The following is a 22347-nucleotide window of genomic DNA, read 5'->3' on the forward strand; positions in this document are numbered from 1 at the left end:
CACTTAAACCTGCTTTATAATGTAAAAGACATGAAAATCTCACTTTTTACAATATGAGACCTTTAAGTTATTTCACCAGCTGCTTGAATGAGAGGCTTAAAAGACAGAGAATCACCAATCACAAGTGTTACACAGGGTGCTTTGTACATTATTAAAAGCAAGTTGTGGCTGACTGAGTTTCATTGATTCTGAAGGTTTTTACAAAGGGGTTTGTCCATATACCTGATTTATACAACATTTCATTCCTAAAAACATGGCGGCAATTGATTCTTTTATGGCAGTTGACAGTATTTTGTGAGTTATGGAGTAATTAAAAGAGATGTCCAAAATCTACTCTGTAAAAACCTTTGTCTCTAATATGTCAACAAAATGAAACAAGAATTTTGAACCTGCTTTTATCCAATGTTCAGATATCTGTTCTGGAAATATATGCAAATTAGCCTTTATTTGATAAGATAATGCCTCATTGCATTACTTTAACTTAACACTTTAAACATTTTCAGAAAACTTAAAGCTTCAGTAGGCAGTATATTTTTGGCATCATTAGGTACAATTTCCATAATAACCTTTCAGCATATTGTAATTCAAGTGTTGTGAGAGAAAACTAGACTTCTGCTCCTCCTCATGGCTCTGTTTTCAGGCTTTAGAACATCTAGCCTGTGACGGGAGACTTTGACCAATCACAGGTCATTTCATTGAGAGAGCGTTCCTATTGGCTGTGCTCCGGTCATGTGACCGGAACTTTCCGTTCTTTCAACATATTTTATAATGATGGCCACGTCACAAACTTTCTCATTTTACAGCTAAACCGTGCACTACAAGATGATTCTGAGAACATCTGGGGAGAGTAATAGTCATTAACGTAACAGAATATTGATTCATATTTGATCAGCGCTGCCTAGTTTGACCGTTTGGTCGGAGTTTGTGAGTGATTGACAGCCGGCTCTCATAGACGGCAGCTGGAAGCCAGACCTCTGATCAGCTCTTACTGCTTGTTTTCCTCCGGTCTGTGAAATCTTGCAGATGCCGTTAGGAGCATGATTTTTTTCAGGTTACCTGTCTCATGTACTACTGTCACGATATAGCGACCGTTTTATAAAAATAACTTTTTTTAATCAGATTTGCTCCAATCTTGCTTACTTCAGCTTTAATCGCTTAAATTTGTCTCAGTCCTATCACCCTGGCTCTAATGCTGATGCTCTCTCTCGCCTTTTTGACCCTGACTCTGCTCCTACCTCCCCCACCTACATTTTGCCTCCTTCATGCATGGTGGCCGTAACTTGGGGCATTGAGGAGAGAGTTAGGCAGGCTAGTACCAGTAATCCTGTGCCAGATGGATGGAGATTTCCCTCTGCCTTGGCTTTGGTCCGCAAGTGTCGCTGTACGTGGAGTTCTGCTAGGTATGGTGGACCCCTGCTACCACCTATCGTTTTGGTCAGAGAGCGTGGCTGTCCACCTAGACCAGGGGTCAGCAACCTTAACTATCAAAAGAGTCATTTTAGTAAAAAAAAATAAAAAAATCTGTCTGGAGCCGCAAAACATTTGAGCATTGTGATGAAGGTAACACAGTTTATAGTGTTAGTATATAGTATATAAGTCCAATGCAGTGAGGGCAAAAGAGACAATGTACTACGGCGTATTAGGGACACATTGAGGGAAAAAACATCTGAGATTTCCAGAATAAAGTCAGAATATTACGAGAATAAAGTCATAACTTTACGAGAAAAAAACAAAATAACACGTAAAATTACTACTTAATAATATTCTGACTTTATTCTCATAATACTACAACTTTTTTTCTCAAGTAAACTTATGACTTTATTATCATAATATTAAGACTTTATTATCATAACATTATGACTTTATTCATATTATGAGTTTATTCTTGAAGTCTCAGATTTTTTTTTTTTCCTCAATGTGGCCCTTATACTCGTCGTACCGTCGTACCAACGGTACCGTCATACCAATGGTACCATCGTACCATCCCATAGACCTACAACAATGATTTTATAAATCCACAGGGAGCCACTGGAGAGGGGCTAAAGAGCCGCATGTGGCTCCGGAGCCACAGGTTGCTGACCCCTGACCTAGGATCTTCCTCTCCGCGTCGAGTCTTGTAACATCAGGTGAGTGTCTTCTATGCACTCTACATCATATTCGTCAGCAAAACACACTGACACTGACACAGGTCTCTATCTGACATACCTTTTCCAGCTTCCAACAAGTCAGCAGGTAACAGCTTGAAGCCTGTAACTCAATGGCTGCAGCAGGGATTAAACATAGTATTCGACTTTATGGTTACAGATATGCAGCAGCCTTTAATTCTCTGTTGTCATTTATTAAAACACTGGGTAACAGACAAATAACACAAACAATAAACAGCCACATTATATACATACATTATACATTATATGTACCGTACATTTTCTGTGTTTCACTGTGTCTCAGGGTTAGCTGCAGTGCCTTGAATAATGTCTCTGATTCTCTGTGTGTCTGCCTGCAGCGCTTCATTGTGAGGGTCAATCTTGAGAGCAGCTTGGTAGTCTTGTAGCCCTGAGAAAACATGTCACAGGTAGATCAGCTGACAGCACAGAGTAGGCGGACACGGTCATCTCTTCAACCATTCAGTTATCATTCTGGAAAAAAACATGCTACAGTGATGTATTGTTACTCTACCATTATGTCTTTAAACACAATGCAAAAGTGTTTGTTTATTATTGTGAGTGTATCATTAAACCCAAGACATACAAGTCAAAGGTGTATAGTAACAGTGTACCAAATCAAAAACGTTGCTGTTGCTGTTCAAACCTTCTGCATAGAGCTGTAGCTGGCAGAAAGCAGATCCTCGGCGGACATTGGCTCTGGCTCTGGCAGCTGCATTGGCAGCAACTGGTGGAGTCAACAAATCAAGTGCCTGCAGAGAAACATGTGGGCAGATGTCTATTCATATTTTTACATAATAGCATGATGCAGCTCTGCTATCAGAATTATTCACGAAGTGAAGCATACAGAACTCATGCCAAGGGTCGTAATACAGTAGAAACTAAATCAAACTGATATTCAAAAAAGTTAACGTTAACCATGATGATATCAAACTCTCTCGACCTCTCATTACCACTGAAGATGTGTCAGAATTAAAGAACTGTATAGAATGTATAGAGGCTGCCGCGGTAGAATTCTTTTGTCTCTGTTCTTGTACAAATTATATTATTATAAACCAAGTTTCAAGACACCAACATGCGCAGTGAAGCTTTAAAGGTCCCATATTGTAAAAAAGTGAGATTTTCATGTCTTTTATATTATAAAGCAGGTTTAAGTGATATATAAATACTGTGAAATTATCAAAACGTTCAATATACGGAGAAATACACACAGCGCGTATTCAGAAATTGTGCGTTTGAAACAAGCTGTTAGGATTTCTGTCCATTTGTGATGTCACAAATATACAATATTTAGACCATTACACGGTTTTAAACATAAACATACTAAATATGTCCCAGTTTATTTCCTGTTGCAGTGGATGTAAATAACATCAGCTGACAGGAAGTAAAACATGGACCCAAGCTGTTGCCCAGCAACGCAATTCCGTTGCAATTCCATTGAAATGCACTAAAACGGAGCGTTTCAGACAGGGGGTGAATACAGGTATATTCAGGCAGACAGTATGAGGAAAATAATTTTTTTTTTTAACATTACAGCATTTAAACATGTTGTAGTAGAAACACAAAATACAAGTATGAACCTGAAAATGAGCACGATATGGGACCTTTAATTCAATGTACTTCATGCATAGAAGAACATAAAACGCAGGGAGTAGTACCTGAGAGGAATCCTCAATGGCCTTGTGAAGATTTTTTAACTTCAGATGACAAGCAGCCCTGTTTGAATACAGAGCTGGGATCTTTCTGTTGAGCTTGATAGCGAGGTTGTAGGCATTCACTGCCCCAAGGTAGTCCCCGATCGCAAAGCATTTGCTGAAAGAAAGAGTCACCTTAGTGATGCCATGGTTCAGAAAAACTTAAAATGATAAATAGAAGTTAAACTTAAATAGTTAAACTGGTCAATAGTTTTGAGAGCAGACTTCACTTACTCTCCTTTGTCCTTTAACCAGTCAGGGTCCCTCTCGTTCTCCATCAGGTCCTTCAACTCCTCACCATCTGCATTTACTGCACGCCTGGCTTCAGCTTGTTTTTTGAGCCACTGTTGGTTAAAATATAAAAAGTGAAATCTTAGTGCTAATTCCACTCATGAAGCAAATGGTTGATTAAAGCTTTACCCAAAACTTTGATTAGAGAAGTGTTATATTCTGGGAATGTTTTCTAAATTTAAAGGCATACTATGCAGGAATTGTCGCTTACTGTTTGTTAACACAACATTCAAAGTTGGCCCTTCCCCCCCGCCTCAACGACGCCAGAAGTGCACGTCCCCTGACAGCGGTTGCCAGAACACAGCCCTGCACAACCTGCAGCACCAAATATGGCAGCCAAAGTGAAAGCCAGCCCCAGATTCACTCTCGTTTTGGAACAAGCTTTGTCTGCTTGACGTTTCACCTTGCCATATTTCAGTTTTTTCGGCGGTGTGTCCGCCTTTTTCGTAGCTTCCTCTTGATGTGTGCCTGCGCATGCGTGGGGGCTACAAACCCAGTGCCCAAAGGAAAATGAGAAGAGTGGTCCCGACGAAGGTGGAACAACTCTGACCTTTAATGCGGCCTTGGTCATCTCTGTGATGTACTTTGAATGTCCACTACAAGACTTACACCTAACCTGACAGCAATTCTTCAGTCCAATGCCCGGCATCACTGTTCCAATTAAGAGTGATATTTACAGCTGAGTGAACTTTAGTGATCAACTGAAAAGCGATGAAATGGTGATAAAGATTCCAGAGCTTAAAACTCGCTCATCAGGAAGTCTCTTACATTAAAGTCTCATATTATAAAAAAAATTGATTTTCATGTTTTTTTTATTATAAAGCAGGCTTAAGTCCTACATAAATACTGTGAAATACACACAGCCCTATTCAGAAACTCTGCATTGGAAACAAGCCGTCAGTATTTCTGCCCATTTGTGATGTCACAAATATACAATAATTAGACCCTTTACATAGTTTTAAACGTAAACATTCTAAATGTGTCCCAGTTTATTCCTGGTTGCAGTGTATGTGAATGTCATCAGTTGACAGGAAGTATACATGGACCCAAGCTGTTGTAAGACAGAGGGTAAATACAGGTGTATTCAGGCAGACAGTATGAGGAAAATAAAGGGTTTTTTGAACATTACAGAATGTAAACATGTTCTAGTAGAAACACAAAATACAAGTATCATCATCACCACATGAACATTTTTTCTTTTTTGAGGCAGACAGAGTGTGAACTGTGTGACGTGCAAGAATGAAGACACCTGCGGCCCACAGCTTCTTATTTCACTTGAAACTAAAATGCCAAACATCTGCTGGTTCCAGCTTCTCATATTTTCTACATTTTACATTGTTAAAGGGACTGTTAGTAACTTCTTACACGTATAAATCATTGCGGGTCGGTGTCCCATGCGTGCTCGCGTGTGGCTACGCTGTTCAGACTCAGACTCCAACACAAACTACACGGAAGCACCAAAACCTCTTGGTTGTATCTAGTGAAGCCCGTCTGTTAAACAGTGTTGGCCACGGTCGGAGGATGCGGGGGAGACCGTAGCTTTGGTCTCCAGGGCTGGAGTCTTTGCTGTACTCACTCTTTCGCTCCACTGTCACGTGCATGCGCGCACACTCTACACTGCAAAAGAGTTAGTTTAGCTCTGAGAATATCTAGTGAATGTACAGTGGACGTTTGTGCAGAAATAATTGCTGCAGCTCCTCCAGACCAACAGAGGTTTCCCGTGTCTTGTGAAGTGACGGGGCTCCGCAGAGAGAAACGTTATCGTCTCCGACCAAAACTCCGGTGTCTCCCCTGTTCCCTCCGGCCGCGGTCGGCAGGCCGATGCAGGAAAAGCCAACACTAGGATCAGCATTGATTCATGGAGAGACCTTGGTCTGGTCAGCTAACATTACTGCCAAGCAGCTGAAATATAGAGTGATATTGTGCTTTTAGCTGACGTGTGTCGCCTCACTGTTTTGAGCGATGCTCGTTCATGTCTATGTAGAGCGAGCACAAGCGCGAGCAACAGGACGCTGACTTTTGTTGACTTAACGGCCACAGGTGTCGCTGTCAACAAGACATTTCTGATTCTTACAAACAGTCCCTTTAATTTATGTTTTGTGTGTTTTAGATTGCTGGTAAACAAACAAAACAACAAACAAACAAAACAACTCACCTCTTCCTCCTCTGGAACTCGTGATTCCCTGAGGGCTGTTGGGAAAACTCGTGGGGTAAATGTGACTTGAATGTTTCCAACGAGTCTCGGAGCAGGCAAGTCCGCTTGTTTTCTCTTGCTCTTTGCTTCACCATTGCCTCGTTGTTCTAAACGCAGGAATATGTTCATTAGCCTACCAATACCAACCAGTGTAGGAGAAAGTTTGATCTCACAGGAAATTACTTACCCAGTTTGACATTCCCTCCATCTTTACATCCATTTTCCTGCTTCTCCGTCACGGCTTTCAGATTGTTTTGATCGTCTCTCTGACTTTGGAGTTTTAGTTGGGATTCTTCCTCTGCTTTTTGTTTCTGTCTCACTCGCCATGCTGCCAACTCTGCTGTGGTTTTCTCTCGCTCATTGTCCTTCATTTTCTGGATACTGTCGCTTTTCTCCTTTTCAAGCTGAGATCAAGTAAAACATACTATATGTGAGTAGTTCAAGATTTCACAGCAGATTTCCAATGGTCATTTTGGACACTTGGTGAAGTGCTTCGTGAGTAGATTGTGCCGTCACTGAGTATGTTACCTTCATCATTGTCTCCAGTGCATATTTTTTCTCTGCTTGCTCTTTCTTCGCCTTGAATTGGGACTCTGAAGAAAGCTTTTCCTGGTATTTCAACAGAGCCCTTTCTCTGACCTCCTTTTTTTCTTTATCATCTGAAACATATTGATTTATAATGGTAGATTAATTTCACGTACAGGTGATATGATGTGGAAGCAGAAGCCTGGTTATTCACAGCAGAAGCACATTTCTCCGTGCCAGTCAACAAGTCATTCTGCTCCTCTGCTGTGGCTATACACCACCCCCCCCTCATTCCTGGTAAAGAGGAATATGATGGTACTGAAATATTGACGTCTCCACTGGCCACAGCACAGTTCTGTTCAGTCAGAGTCTGAAGAGGTAAATACTCCAGCTACACCTGCATTTGCAGAACAACTTCATTGTCAGACCAACGCGTTTCAGCTTGCGGCCTTCATCGAGCTCTCAATGTTTTGTTTGTGATAAAATGTGGCAGTTGCTCTTTCTAATGTGTGCCTTTGTGGATCTCATAATTATGTAGCTTTGTGTGATTGAATGTATTGTTCCATGAGGTTGAACCAATGAAGTGAAATAAATTTCAGACAGATTATGAGGCTAGGATGAATTTCTCATACATTGTTTCAATTACAGCAATGTTTAAATTAGTTTCATGTATGTTAAAGGATAATAATAATAATAACAGGAATCAAAACACTTTATTACTTATTGATAGGGATGCACCGATACCCCTTTTTTTCAGACCGAGTACAAGTACTTACATTTGGGTACTCGCGGATACCAAGTACCGATACGAGTACTTCTCTGTGCCAAAAGACCCTCGTTAACAGCCAGCTGGAGGGTGTGAGCGACACACGGCAAGCTGGGGAGTCCCGCATACGAGGCGGTGCGCCGCGACCGGCTCTAGGTCGGCTTGGAAAGGCTCGGGGTGAAGGTGCTTCCCAGGGCCGTGGCCAAAGTGCTCGCTGCACCCTCTCTCCCCGCTGGGGAGGGATGGGGCTCCCTGCTCCCGGTGCGACTGTCAACCGGGGCAGACTGTCCTCAGTGCGCCCCAACCGCGTCGTGCCACCAGGGCGGGGCTCGGCCCACGTAAAAGGCGCCAGGGGTCTGCGGCGTTGTCGGCAACCCAACCGACCCGTCTTGAAACACGAACCAAGGAGTCTAATGCACGCGCAAGTCAGAGGGTGCAAGCAAAACCCTGTGGCGCAATGAAAGTGAGGGCCGGTGCGCGCCAGCAGAGGTGGGATCCCGGCCCTGCAGCGCACCACCGGTCCATGTCACCCGCACCGTCGGGGAGGTGGAGCGTGAGCGTGTGCGATAGGACCTGAAAGATGGTGACGAGAGGTTACCGTTGCGCTGCTGTAAAGTTGTATCAGTGCCGTTTTATCGGAGCCATTTTGCGAGTACGAGTACATGAGCACAGTATCGGTACTGGTATTGGTATCGGTGCATCTCTACTTATTGATGTATTTATTAATCAAAGCATGACTCCAGACTCATTCAAAGATTTCAGGGCCAAGCGCCACTGACCCTAGAACCACCCTCGTTGGCTATAGGAGATAGGAGAGAGATGGCATGTGAGATGACTGAGGTGTCAGCTAGATGCTACTACTTACTTGTAGTTCTCATCAGATGCTCCCACACTTTATTGGTCCTCTTTGGCAAACTAATGAGTGCAGCTCCATTTCCAACCTTCGCTGTGCTTCTGTCGTCATCGACAGGTTCATACAGGAAGGCTTCGAACAGATACGGCGGGTAATGCACCTGTGCGCAAAAGAAAGTGGAAAAAATGTATACTGTATGGCATTACACATAAAATACAGCGGGTGAAGGTCAGTTGTAGTGTCACTGAACCGGAACCGCCATTTTCCATGGTAACCGTACGCTAATCCTCTCTCCTAGAGCGATTGTATTAAAGGTCCCATATTGTAAAAAGTGAGATTTTCATGTCTTTTACATTATAAAGCAGGTTTAAGTGCTACGTATATAAATACTGTTAAACTATCAAAACGCTCAATATACAGAGAAGTACACACAGCCCGTATTCAGAAACTGTGCGTTTGAAACAAGCCATTAGGATTTCTGTCCATTTGTGATGTCACAAATCTACAACATATAGACCATTTCACAGTTTTAAATGTAAACATTCTAAATGTGTCCCAGTTTATTTCCTATTGCAGTGTATGTGAATGTCATCAGCTGACAGGAAGTAAACATAGACCCAAGCTGTGGCCTAGCAACGCAATTCCGTTGCAATTCACTAAAACGGAGCTTTTCAGACAGAGGGTAAATACAGGTATATTCAGGCAGACAGTATAAGGAAAATAATGTGTTTTTTGAACATTAAAACATGCAAACATGTTCTAGTAGAAACACAAAATACAAACATGAAAAATGAGCATGATAAGTCCCCTTTAATAACAGACAGACCGAATCAAGACAAAGGTAAGGAAAAGGTTTTATTCCTCTGTATTAACAATTGGAGCCTGTCAGTGGCGAAAACAAGCACTGTTAGTGGATGTAAATGACGGTGCCAGCTTGCCCCAATAGGTAGCCTACTGCGGCCTGTGAGCGGCTGACCTTCAGCGCTTCATGGAGCTATTTCAGAAAGTGTTGTCCCCATTAGACACAAAAACATGAACAATAGGAACATTTAGGTCTAGGTTGAAAAAATTCCGAAGTTGCCCTTTAAGGCCAGCGTTAGTAGCCTCTGCTATGCTATTCTCTTATATCCGTTTCATGTTCTTTATCATGCACTTCTACCTGCGTCAATGATTAATGACAAAGCCACATTCACAACAACAACAACAACAAAGTGAGCTAGCTTTACCTTGAGGTATTCGTCCGTAGACAAGATGTTCACTTTGCCAGCTGTCGCTCCCTTCAGAGGCACACTGATGCAGACCGAGGAGTCCGTCTGTATCCAGCAGTAGTCTGTCACCAGCAGCGGCATCCTCAGCCCGGAAATCTGTCCGGGTCTCCGTCCTGCCTGTAGTCGGGCCGGCAGCGGCTCTCCAGAGGAGCTGCTGATACTAGTTAGTGTAGAAATATCGATGTAATCACATTAAAACCAACTTCTGCGACAGAAAGGCGAGGAGTAGTGAAGGGCAGAATGTGTTTCTGCTGCCGCACGGCGTCTCGTTGCTATGGTGACCACAGAGACAGCATGCTGCCTTCATGTTTGTCGGAAGAATCAGAACTGAGAGTTGTCACCAATACCATAGACCATACAGGCTACCATATATTGCATATGCACACGTAGGCAAAGTTGTTGGTACCCTTCCGTTAAAGAAAGAAAAACCCACAATGGTCACTGAAATAACTTGAAACTGACAAAAGTAATAATAAATAAAAATTCACTGAAAATTAACTAATGAAAATCAGATATTGCTTTTGAATTTTGGTTCAACAGAATCATTTTAAAAAACAAACTAATGAAACTGGCCTGAACAAAAATGATGGTACCCTTAACTTAATATTTAGTTGTACAACCTTTCGAGGCAATCACTTCAATCGAGTGATTTCTGTAACTCTCAATGAGACTTCTGCACCTGTCGACAGGTATGTTGGCCCACTCCTCGTGAGCAAACTGCTCCAGCTGTCTCAGGTTTGAAGGGTGCCTTCTCCAGACTGCATGTTTCAGCTCCTTCCACAGATGTTCAATAGGATTTAGATCCGGGCTCATAGAAGGCCACTTCAGAATAGTCCAATGTTTTGTTCTTAGCCATTCTTGGGTGTTTTTAGCTGTGTTTTGGGTCATTATCCTGTTTGAGGACCCATGACCTGCAACTGAGACCAAGCTTTCTGACACTGGGCAGCACATTTCGCTCCAGAATGCCTTGATAGTCTTGAGATTTCATTGCACCCTGCACAGATTCAAGACACCCTGTGCCAGATGCAGCAAAGCAGCCCCAGAACATAACCTAGCCTCTTCCATGTTTCACATTAGGTACAGTGTTCTTTTCTTTGTATGCTTCATTTTTGCGTCTGTGAACATAGAGCTGATGTGACTTGCCAAAAAGCTCCAGTTTTGTCTCATCTGTCCAAAGGACATTCTCCCAGAAGCTTTGTGGCTTGTCAATATGCATTTTGGCAAATTCCAGTCTCGCTTTTTTATGATTTGCGTCCTCCTCGGTTGTCTTCCATTAAGTCCACTTTGGCTCAAACAGTGACGGATGGTGCGATCTGACACTGATGTACCTTGACCTTGGAGTTCACCTCTAATCTCTTTGGAAGTTGTTCTGGGCTCTTTGGTTACCATTCGTATTATCCGTCTCTTCAATATGTCATCAATTTTCCTCTTGCGACTACGTCCAGGGAGGTTGGCTACAGTCCCATGGACCTTAAACTTCTGAATAATATGTGCAACTGTAGTCACAGGAACATCAAGCTGCTTGGAGATGGTCTTATAGCCTTTACCTTTAACATGAAGGTCTATAATTGTCTTTCTAATCTCCTGAGACAACTCTCTCCTTAGCTTTCTGTGGTCCATGTTCAGTGTGGTACACACCATGATACCAAACAGCACAGTGACTTCTTTTCACCCTTTAAATAGTCAGACTGACTGATTACAAGTTTGAAGATACCTGTGATGCTATTTACAGGACACACCTTAGTTTAACATGTCCCTATGGTCGCATTATTTTACATCTTTTCTAGGGGTACCATCATTTTTGTTCAGGCCAGTTTCATTAGTTTGTTTTTTAAAATGATTCTGTTGAACCACAATTCAAAAACAATATCTGATTTTCATTAGTTAATTTTCAGTACATTTTTATTTATTATTACTTTTGTCATTTTCAAGTTATTTCAGTGACCATTGTGGGTTTTTCTTTCTTTAACGGAAGGGTACCAACAATTTTGCCTATGTGTGTAGCATATAACATATAGCATATAGGCTACCATATAGCATACATAGGATAGACTAAATAAAGGCCGACTGTTCGCGGCTTCCACTTTGAGAATCTCAGTTGTAGGCCTAATTCAGAGGTCAGCAACATGCTGCTCTTTAGCTCCTCTCCAGTGGCTCCCTGTGGATTTTTTAAAATGGAAATGAATAAATGTTTTTTGTTTAAATTTTAATTTATCATTGTTGTAGGTCTATGGTACGACGGATTATTAGGGCCACATTGAGGAAAAAAAAGAAATCTGAGATTTTGAGAATAAAGTCGTAATATTATGAGAATAAAGTCATAAGTTTACGAAAAAAAGTCGTAATATTATGAGAATAGTCATAATATTATCAAGCAGTAATTTGACGTGTTATTTTCTTTTTTCTCATAAAGTTATGACTTTATTTTCGTAATATTACAACTTTTTTTTCTTGTTAATTTCTGACTTTATTCTCGTAATATTAGCACTTTTTTACCCATAAAGTTCTGAATTTATTCTCGTTATATTACGACTTTTTTTTTTCTTGTAAAGTTCTGACTTTATTCTCATAATATTAAAAAAAAAAAATTCTTGTAAAGTTCTGGCTTTATTCTCGGAATACTATGACTTTTCTTTCTCGTTAAGTTATGACTTTATTCTCGTAGTATTAAGATTTTTTTTTCTCGTTAAGTTATGACTTTATTCTCGTAATGTTACTACTTTTTTCTCGTATACTAATACTACTACTAATACTCCGTAGTATATTGTCTCTTTGGCCTTCACTGCATTAGACTTATATACTACAGCGGGTAAAATAAGTATTGAACACGTCACCATTTTTCTCAGTAAATATATTTCCATAGGCGCTATTGAAATGAAATTTTCACCAGATGTTGGTAACAACCCAAGTAACCTATACATACAAAGAAACCAAAACAAATAAGTTCAGAAATTAGGTTATGTGTAATAATGTGAAATGACACAGGGAAAAAGTATTGAACACATGAGGAAAGGGAGGTGCAAAAAGGCAAGGAAAGCCAAGACAACAGCTGAAATCTATCAGTAATTAAAAATTAATCCGACTCCTTGTCAGTGCAAATTAATATCAGCTGGTTCAGTCCCAACTGATGGCCTATAAAAAGGTGTCTCATTACCAAGGTGTCACACAAGAAACATCTCATGATGGGTAAAAGCAAAGAGCTCTCTCAACACCTTCACAACCTTATTGTTGCAAAACATACTGATGACATTGGCTACAGACGCATTTCTAAACTTCTGAATGTTCAAGTGAGCACTGTTGGGGCCATAATCCAGAAGTGGAAAGAACATCATTTCATCATTAACTGGCCATGACCAGGTTCTCCTCGCAAGATTTCTGACAGAGGAGTGAAAGAATTATCAGAAGAGTTGTCCAAGAGCCAGGGACCACTTGTGGAGAGCTTCAGAAAGACCTGGAATTAGCAGGTACAATTGTTTCAAAGAAATCAATAAGTAATGCACTCAACCGCTATGGCCTGTATGCACGCTCACCACGCAAGACTCCATTGCTGAGGAAAAAGCATGTTGAAGCTCGTTTAAAGTTTGCTGCACAACATTTGGACAAGCCTGTGAAATACTGGGAGAATATAGTCTGGTCAGATGAGAGCAAAATTGAACTCTTTGGATGCCACAATACACACCATGTTTGGAGGACAAATGGCACTGCACATCACCCTAAAAACACCATACCAACAGTGAAGTTTGGAGATGGGAACATCATGATGTGGGGCTGCTTTTCAGCATACGGTACTGGCAAACTTCACATAATTGAAGGAAGGATGAATGGAAAAATGTACTGAGACATTCTTGATAAAAATCTGCTGCCATCTACCAGGATGATGAAGATGAAACAAGGGCGGACATTTCAGCAAGACAATGATCCCAAACACACAGCCAAGGAAACTCTCAATTGGTTTCAGAGAAAGAAAATAAAGCTGCTAGAATGGCCCAGCCAATCACCTGACTTGAAGCCACTTGAAAATCTATGGAAAGAACTGAAGATCAGAGTTCATAGAAGAGGCCCACGGAACCTTCAAGATTTGAAGACTGTTTGTGTGGAAGAATGGGCCAAAATCACACCTGAACAATGCATGCGACTAGTTTCTCCTTACAGGAGGCGTTTTGAAGCTGTCATTACCAACAAAGGCTTTTGTACAAAGTATTAAATAAATATCAGTAAGCGTGTTCAATACTTTTTCCCTGTGTCATTTCACATTATTACACATAACTTAATTTCTGAACTTATTTGTTTTGGTTTCTTTGTATGTATAGATTACTTGGGTTGTTACCAACATCTGGTGAAAATTTCATGTCAATAGCGCTTTTGGAAATATATTTACTGAGAAAAATGGTGACGTGTTCAATACTTATTTTACCCGCTGTATATACTTAGACTACAAACTGTGTTACCTTCATCACAATGATCAAATGTTTTGCGGCTCCGGACAGATTTTTATTTTTTGTTTTTGCCTAAAATAGCTCTTTTGATAGTGAAGGTTGCTGACCCCTGCTTTAACAGATCACTCCAGTCTGTCAGAGCTTCAGAGGATTTGAAAACTGGCTTAATCCAGGTGTACTGGTCAAATTTAGAAGACGTGAAGGTGTTTTAGCAGCTTATGCCTCCTCCTCCTCATCTTCCTCCTTTTCATCTATGTCAATTGAGCTGCCCAATAGGGAGAGGGAGCTCCTGTTTACCCGTATTATAAAACTAAAGGGTTTCTACATGACTTGATAACTTGTAATGCAATAATTATTCAGTTCAAATCTCTCTCTTTAATTATTTCAGTTCCTGAAATGGTTAGATATAAATGCAACAACTATTGAGCCTTGGTTTGGTAATTAATCAGTATTTCACTGAATATAAGAAAAATAACTTCAAAGGAAGAAAAATATAACTGGCATCAAATAACTGGCTCGATGTTATATCAGCGCACTTACAGGTTAAACCTGGAAATGTATTAACCTGCCCTTTAAATGTAGTGAGTCCTATTCCAGTCCATGAAGTAGTAGAACTGAAACAGTCTCAATCCAAAAGCATTTTTTATGCATTTTAAATTGTTATGTCCTCTAAGCATCCTGAGACTACAGCTGTCGCCATCTTCGTTGTTTCATTCTCATATATCACAAGGTTAGTCGAAAACACACTGTTTATTAGTTCACTTCACACACAGTAATACAACAGCCTAAAGGGCCAGTACACTCCATAATAACTGATAGTGACAGATCAATTTGAGTTCAGGGCAACTCTGACTACATCCAGACTCAAAATGAAGCATGTTTACAATTTGGAGATTTTCCAAAATTAAACTCCCACATTTGTCATTTGTCCAGTTGTCTTTTCCAAATTTTGGAAGTTCCTGCTACAGTAGGTGTCTTCAGGACCACATGTCGCCATGATGACTCACACACAGACTCACAAGGTGAAAACAACACAACAAGTCTGTCGTGACTGGTAAATAATTCTCTCTTACTTTCAATTTAAATAATTCCCATTTAAAATGTGGGATCATTTATTATTTCAGTTAATAAAGCTGTATCTATCTCTGTGCATGCCTTGTGCTTTAAAAGGTAAGAAATTACTTTTTCAGTAATCCCTCTTGTAATATTCCTTTTAACCACGATGTGTTAAAGGGACATTTGAGATCGAGACATAAAGAAATGAGGCAAAAGTCTATTCTTCATCTAGCACTGCCATTAGGAAAAACTGTTGAAAATCAGGATATCTGTCCCTCCATATGTCTGTTCATGAAGTTGTTTGCATGAAATCATTCAACAATTTGTCACAGCAGTAATTGTCATAATTTGACGGTAACCTATATCTAACCATTTATCTGGTCTGGAGTAACATTAAAATCCCCTCTTACTATTTCTTTTAATTCAACTCTTATTTAGACAGGTAATCTCATTGAGGCTCATTCTCAAGAGAGACAACAGCAACATTACACACAGTTACAGACAGGAAAGGAAAACACGCACATTCTCAATTGTTTGTGGTGCTGGGAATAGATCCCCTCCAATATGTACTTTTTCAAAAAATTCTCCCGCACACACTTTTCTCTGCTTTATTAGTCAACGTTTCAGTCAAAAAGGACCTTCATCAGGACATTAATTTACATAACATTTAATGTCCTGATGAAGGTCCTAAGTAGTAATTTTTTTGACAAAGTTACAGACAGACCGGACATTCATACAAAGACAAGATAGAACTCAAGTCATAAAAGTGATAAGTGTAAAAGTGCCAAATTGACAGTACTACAATAAAGCCAGTATTATAGTCTTCAAGACTGTGATTACGTCAGAGAGAGTAGTCAAAAGCAACTGGTCACTAAGTGCAATGTTATACACATATTCATTCATTAAAATGTAAATGGAATACAGCACCTTTAAAACCACCAGCAGCCACTGACCAATGGCGACACCTGTTGACCGGTTTGTGCCATGACTGACTTTCTTCCAGTTAGTTGGACCAAAACGAAGCATCTTCATAACTTGAGTGCATTTCTTGCAGGAAGTTACAGTTGTTGCCCTTATATATCCTTATCAACACTAAAATACTGCCTTACGTTTCCCGTTGTCTTTGAACTGTACAGAACAAAAACAAAACATGTCAGAAAGTCATCTGAAATTGGATAAGCATATGTAGCAACTCATAATTGAATAACTGTGCATAATGTAATAATTTAAATGTAATAAAAACTCATTATGTAATAATTAGCACATCATGTTAGAAAACCATGAGCACATAATGTACAACAGTGTTGTGCATAACGTAATAAGTCATTACATTATGAGAAAACTAACTCAATGTAAACTAAGAATGTTGAATAATGTAATAAATTCAGCACATAGTGTAATAATTTTTTCTTTTCTTAAAGCAGAGGTGTCCTTCTAGTTTGACATGACACAAGTGGAGTCCTTCATTTAAAGCAACTGGACTTTGTCTGTTCTGAGGAATCAGTCAGTTCCAATGATGAAGCCTCAAAATTCCGGACTACAAGATGAGAACCTTGAACCAGAGATGATGCTGAATTTAATATACTGGCTGCTACCGTAGCATGAGAAATAATAATACATCATTATTCCAGTTACTTTTAAATCATAGCTGATCTTGGAGCAGCAAACCATATTAAGACAACAATCTACAAAACTGTGTCTCTCACTAGACAGCTCCTATCATTTCATCTTTGTTCCTCAGGTCATGGAATCTGTACGTTAAGAGGTATAACATTTGGATATTTAATGCACAATTTCACCATGTCCAGGGGTTGTGTGTGAGAGTTAATGATTCATAGTTTAGAGTTTTATGAGTTATGTGTCAGTTATGCTATTGTATTTGGATAGCAGGCCATGAACGTGTGTAAGCTATCTAAAGCTAGCTTTTCAAAACTGACTGACAACAGCAATTGTGTACAAATAGTGTAACAATAAGGATAATCACTATTTTTGTGAAGGAGGCTACTTGGCTTTGAAATAATCATAATGTTATTAAAAAATCACATTCCTAATATCGATCAGGTTTCCTGAGTATAGCCAAGAGCTTACAAACATGACACGACTTCTTGACAAGCACCTACTCACGATGATATTTCTTCTTGGCAGCGGTAGGGGACAATAACAATTTTACTTTGTTTGAATCAATTCTAATGGAAGAACAGAGTCCTCATCAGTAATAGAAGTGCTTGTGTGCATATTTCCATTGCATTGCAGTGCATTTAACACTTTTTTAGAAGTGTTCCACAGCATGGAGCGTTGTAGCAAGCGGTGTCAGTTTAAGTTCAAATCAGGCTGAAATGTGAAGCTTTATCAGCTCTCAGAGGCATTTTGGCATCAATACTTGAAAGGGAGGTTATTCAGGATTGTCTTAAAAGTATAAGATGCATAGGAACTACTGTAGCCTGCTATAGGAAGACAGCAATGGACACCGTCACCAAGAAATTAATTAGTAGAAATGAATTACCAGGCCTAGGAAGGAGGTTATGTTTCCACCGGCGTTGGTTTGTTGGTTTGTCCGTTTGGAGGATTACTCCAAAAGTCCGTGATGGATTTGAATGAAATGTTTTGGAGGGGTGGGATGTGGCACAATGAACAATCCATTCGATTTTGATGACGATCCGGATCATGATCTGGCTTCGGGAATTTCTTTTAATAACTCCGCTCAGTCTGTGCATTAACACCACAGGCTTTAAGACATGCGCAGTGTAACTGATGACACATTCATGACGCGTCACCCTGCCTCTTTCCTTCTGCCTGCAGAGAGAGAGACAGATAGAGAGCGGGGGTGGAGGGAGGGAGGACAACTGTAGATTCAGCGTTTTATTCACATTAAACTCTGTGAAACTAGGTGAGTTTTATTTTTTTTCTGTCCAGTTTGAATGAAGTTTTTTACGATGCTCCGCTACATGAGGCTAGCTTTATAATTAAATAGTTTTCTCAGAACTTAATAATTAATTAACTTATACACAAAACTGTTATTACGTTGTGTACTCATGGTTTTCTTACATTATGTACTGATTATTACATTCTGAGCTTTAATTACATATAAATTATTGTCACGATCGGGCGCTGTGCGCAGAGCTGTTGGACTTTTTTTTCCTTTCGTTAAAACTATGTTGTGTATCTTTTTAGTGCATTATGAGTTCTGTAATTGTGATTTTGGTTTCTGTTATATTCATTCATTCTAGTGTTTCCTGTTTTATTTTGAAATTTACTCCTCTTGTGTCTTGTCTGGTTTTACTTTTTGCCTTTGTTTGTTTCCCACCTTTTTGGGATTGTCTGCCCCGCCCTGATTTGTTCCACCTTTGTTCGATCAACCTGCGCTCAGTTCGGTAAAGTTGGAAAGATATTAACAGATTCAAACTTCCGGGATCAATAAGTCATAATCAAAACGTTGTTAAAACACAAACGACGGCTCTTTATAAATGTAGTAAGGTAGACAACGAGCTAACAACCTCATCTTAATCAAAACGAGCCGTCCTCCGAGGTGGACACATAACATTGGTCTCTATGTGCAGCTGGCTGTGAGATGACTGGTCAGGGACCGTCTACAAAGTGCAACACCGAAAAGAGATGCTATAAAATTAGTCAATAACTTCAGTATTATACAGAGTAGTGATACCAAAATCACTTCACACATCAATGGTCTCCTCCTGATTATACTACAACACTTAGTTTGGAAAAATATGCTTTTGCATAATTTTGGTAAATTTTCAATGGGTAAAATATTCAATAACTTCAATATTATACAGTGTAGTGCCATCAAAATTACTTCACACATCAATGATCTCCTCATGTTTGTACTACAACAGTCACACACTACGAGTGAAGGAGCATGACATCCTGTATGCAACACAAAAAAATGTGCTATAACACAAACAGGTCAATTTCAAAACAATTCAGTGAGAATATCAAGAGCAATCACATCGACCTACAGTGCCACTTTCTCGATCCTCTAAAATGGACTTAAATTCCCCCGTACAGTAGTAATCAGCTCTGACAATTTCCGGTCCTTCTGTACATTATTCCAGGAAGAAGGAGCAGCGTATTTAAAAGCTTTTTTGCCTAGCTCCCTTTTAACCTTTGGGACCAACATCTGTAGAACATTGTGAGAGCACAGGCCATATTGATTTCGGTTTGCATCACTAATTGACATGATCAATTTGGCAAGGTGTGCAGCAATTATTTTGATTGCTGAAAAACGTATAAATACTGCGGTGACACTCGTGCGTAATGTTGCAAGATGGATGCGCTGGCACTGCTGGAAGACTACGTGAATGGGAGGATTGGGAGTGAACAAGTGTTCAGGGACCATGACGATTTTCTGGCCCATGATGATGACTGGCTAATAAGCCCATTTAGATTCCCTAGAGCAATGCTCTTGGATCGTTGTACTGAACTGGGTCCAGCATTAGTGCGACCGACCAGACGGAACCGTGCTAACCCGGTTAACATCCAAGTACTGACCACTCTGGGGTTTCTGGCAACTGGATGTTACCAGTGGGAATTACTGTAGCTGACAGGTATGTGTTTGATATGATTATCAATATATAATGTTTACCTTTCTGCCTAAAGCCCCGTTTGGTAATATTACAGTTCTGTTAATTCATATCCTTAGGTCTGGGATATCACAGCCATCCCTGAGTGCCATAATGCCTGCCGTCTTGGGTGGCATTATTAATTTGACTTCCCCATACATCAGGTTCCCTTACACTGTGGGAGAACAGGCCAATATTAAAAGGCAATTTGCAGCAATGTCAAAGGTTTTCGAAATGTAATCGGTGCAATTGACTGCACTCATATTGCTATAAGGGCACCATATGATAACGAATATGGTTACGTTAATCGGAAGCATGTACATTTAATTAATGTCCAAGTGATATGTGACTCCAACATGGTCCAAACAAATGTGGTAGCACGATGGCCTGGCTCGACCCATGACTCCTTCATCCTGACGCATAGCAGTGTAGGGAACAGACTACAGGCAGGCGCTGTGCGTGATGGCTGGCTCATTGGTAAGTTAATAAACAGTCTTGTAGAAATTCTAAATATTCAAGCCTGATGTATAATTCCTCTCTGTTATAACCTGCAGGTGACAGTGGCTACCCCCTCAGACGCTGGCTCCTCACCCCATTCCCCAACCCGCAGAGCGCAGAGGAGGTGCGCTACAACGATGTCCACACTCGTGCGCGTTCAATTGTGGAGCGAGCTATTGGCCTCCTCAAATGCCGATGGCAGTGTTTAGATGCCTCAGGTGGCAGACTTTTGTATCATCCCAAAAAAGTCTTCCAGATTATCAGGGCTGTGTTGTGTTACACAACATGGCACAGAGAGTTGTCCTTCCTCTCCGCCCCCCAGGCCTCCCACCTCCACAGCATGAGGACCCTGAGGAAAAATTGCACGCCAAAAAAGTGAATGAAAATTCAGACCAGCAGCAAAGACGAGAAGAGGGAGAATCACTGGAGCTCTGCGTAAAGGACAGAGCCGACTCTTTTATAGTAAACTAAAAAAAAAAACACCCGTTGCTGAATTGATTTCAGGACCCGGAGTCTAAACAAAAAGTTCAGAGGTCAGAAAAGGGAAAAGAATCCATGACGATGTTTTCATGGAGATGTACCTCACTCAAAATATTGTAATAATTATGGGTTTTATTTAGATGTGGCGGGAAAACACTGTCACTAAGTCAGAGCCTTCAAATAACCACAGAATAACACTCATACTTCGAAGAGCTTTCCGCCAGGGAAAGAGTATTTTGGGACAGGTCGGACCCGTTGACTCTTCCGGACGAGCACTTACCATACCGATTTTCTGGAGAAGGTATATGCTACCTTTACAGACTGCTGGGTCCCAAGATTCAGCATTCCCCGTCATGGAGCCATGCCCTGACCACCCCACAGATGGTCTATGTTGGGCTCAGATTTTTTGCAAGTGGCATGTTCTTATAATGATCATTGAGCCACATTGAATCTCTTTTTGGTACAATATTGTAAAACATGAAAACTTCCCAGGGGGTGAATTCATCTTTTTGTACGTAGTTTTCAATGTGACGCTTTTAACAACCACGTGTGTTTCCAGCTTCTCAGAAGCCACTCATGACAATGAGAATAAGAGGTCCTAGGTGAAGACACCGGCGCGCATGTCGCTCTGTGTGGCCTATATATGTATATGTATATATATATATACATATACATATGTATGTATATATATATATATGTATATATATACATATGTATATATATACATATGTATATATATACATATATGTATATATATACATATGTATATATATACATATGTATATATATACATATATATATATATATACATATGTATATATACATATGTATATATATATATATATACATATGTATATATATACATATGTATATATATATATATATATACATATGTATATATATACATATGTATATATATACATATATGTATATATATACATATGTATATATATACATATGTATATATATACATATATGTATATATATACATATGTATATATATACATATGTATATATATACATATATATGTATATATATACATATGTATATGTATATATATATATATATATATATATATGTATATATATATATATATATATATGTATATATATATATATATATATATATGTATACATATGTATATATATATATATGTATACATATGTATACATATATATGTATATATATACATATGTATACATATATATGTACATATATATACATATATATACGTATATATATATATATATACATACATATATACATACGTATATACGTATATATATATATATATGTATTATGGCATGCCGTTCAGGAAATTACTATATATATAATGTGAAATTTGAGAATATTGAATGAACACTGAATATATTGATTGAAATCTGAATATATGGAATTAAATCTGAATATATGGTCTTGTGTTTTAGGTCATTATCCGTACAGCTCTTGGTGCTGCTAGACGTGTGTGTCAGTATGAGCGAGTCAGCACGAAATCTAGTATCAGTAATCCTAAATAATGAGGGGATAATTAACATCCTGGTGAATG

General features: G+C 39.6%; 1 protein-coding gene across 1 annotated transcript; it reads right to left on the minus strand.

Annotated features, from left to right (window-relative positions):
* Positions 1-2317: 2317 nt before the first annotated feature.
* On the minus strand, positions 2318-10023 carry dnaaf4 (dynein axonemal assembly factor 4). The gene is made up of 9 exons (XM_074631499.1): positions 9712-10023; positions 8498-8645; positions 6870-7000; positions 6529-6745; positions 6303-6448; positions 4091-4200; positions 3821-3974; positions 2809-2914; positions 2318-2553 (listed from the first exon to the last, which is right to left on the minus strand). Exons 1-9 carry the CDS (start codon positions 9832-9834, stop codon positions 2435-2437), a joined length of 1254 nt encoding a protein of 417 aa, XP_074487600.1. The 5' UTR covers positions 9835-10023; the 3' UTR covers positions 2318-2434.
* Between the last annotated feature and the right edge of the window lie 12324 nt (positions 10024-22347).

This window comes from Sebastes fasciatus, chromosome 4 (assembly GCF_043250625.1).
Source record: "Sebastes fasciatus isolate fSebFas1 chromosome 4, fSebFas1.pri, whole genome shotgun sequence".
Taxonomy (NCBI): Eukaryota; Metazoa; Chordata; class Actinopteri; order Perciformes; family Sebastidae; genus Sebastes; species Sebastes fasciatus.

Excerpts from the sequence above, each read along its gene's own strand:
- dnaaf4 (XM_074631499.1), bottom strand. The coding sequence starts at position 9,834 with ATGCCGCTGCTGGTGACAGACTACTGCTGGATACAGACGGACTCCTCG. Across the intron at positions 7,001-8,497 it reads GCATCTGATGAGAACTACAA|ATGATAAAGAAAAAAAGGAG; the intron begins GTAAGTAGTAGC and ends AATATGTTTCAG. Across the intron at positions 6,449-6,528 it reads TGGAGGGAATGTCAAACTGG|AACAACGAGGCAATGGTGAA; the intron begins GTAAGTAATTTC and ends TCCTGCGTTTAG.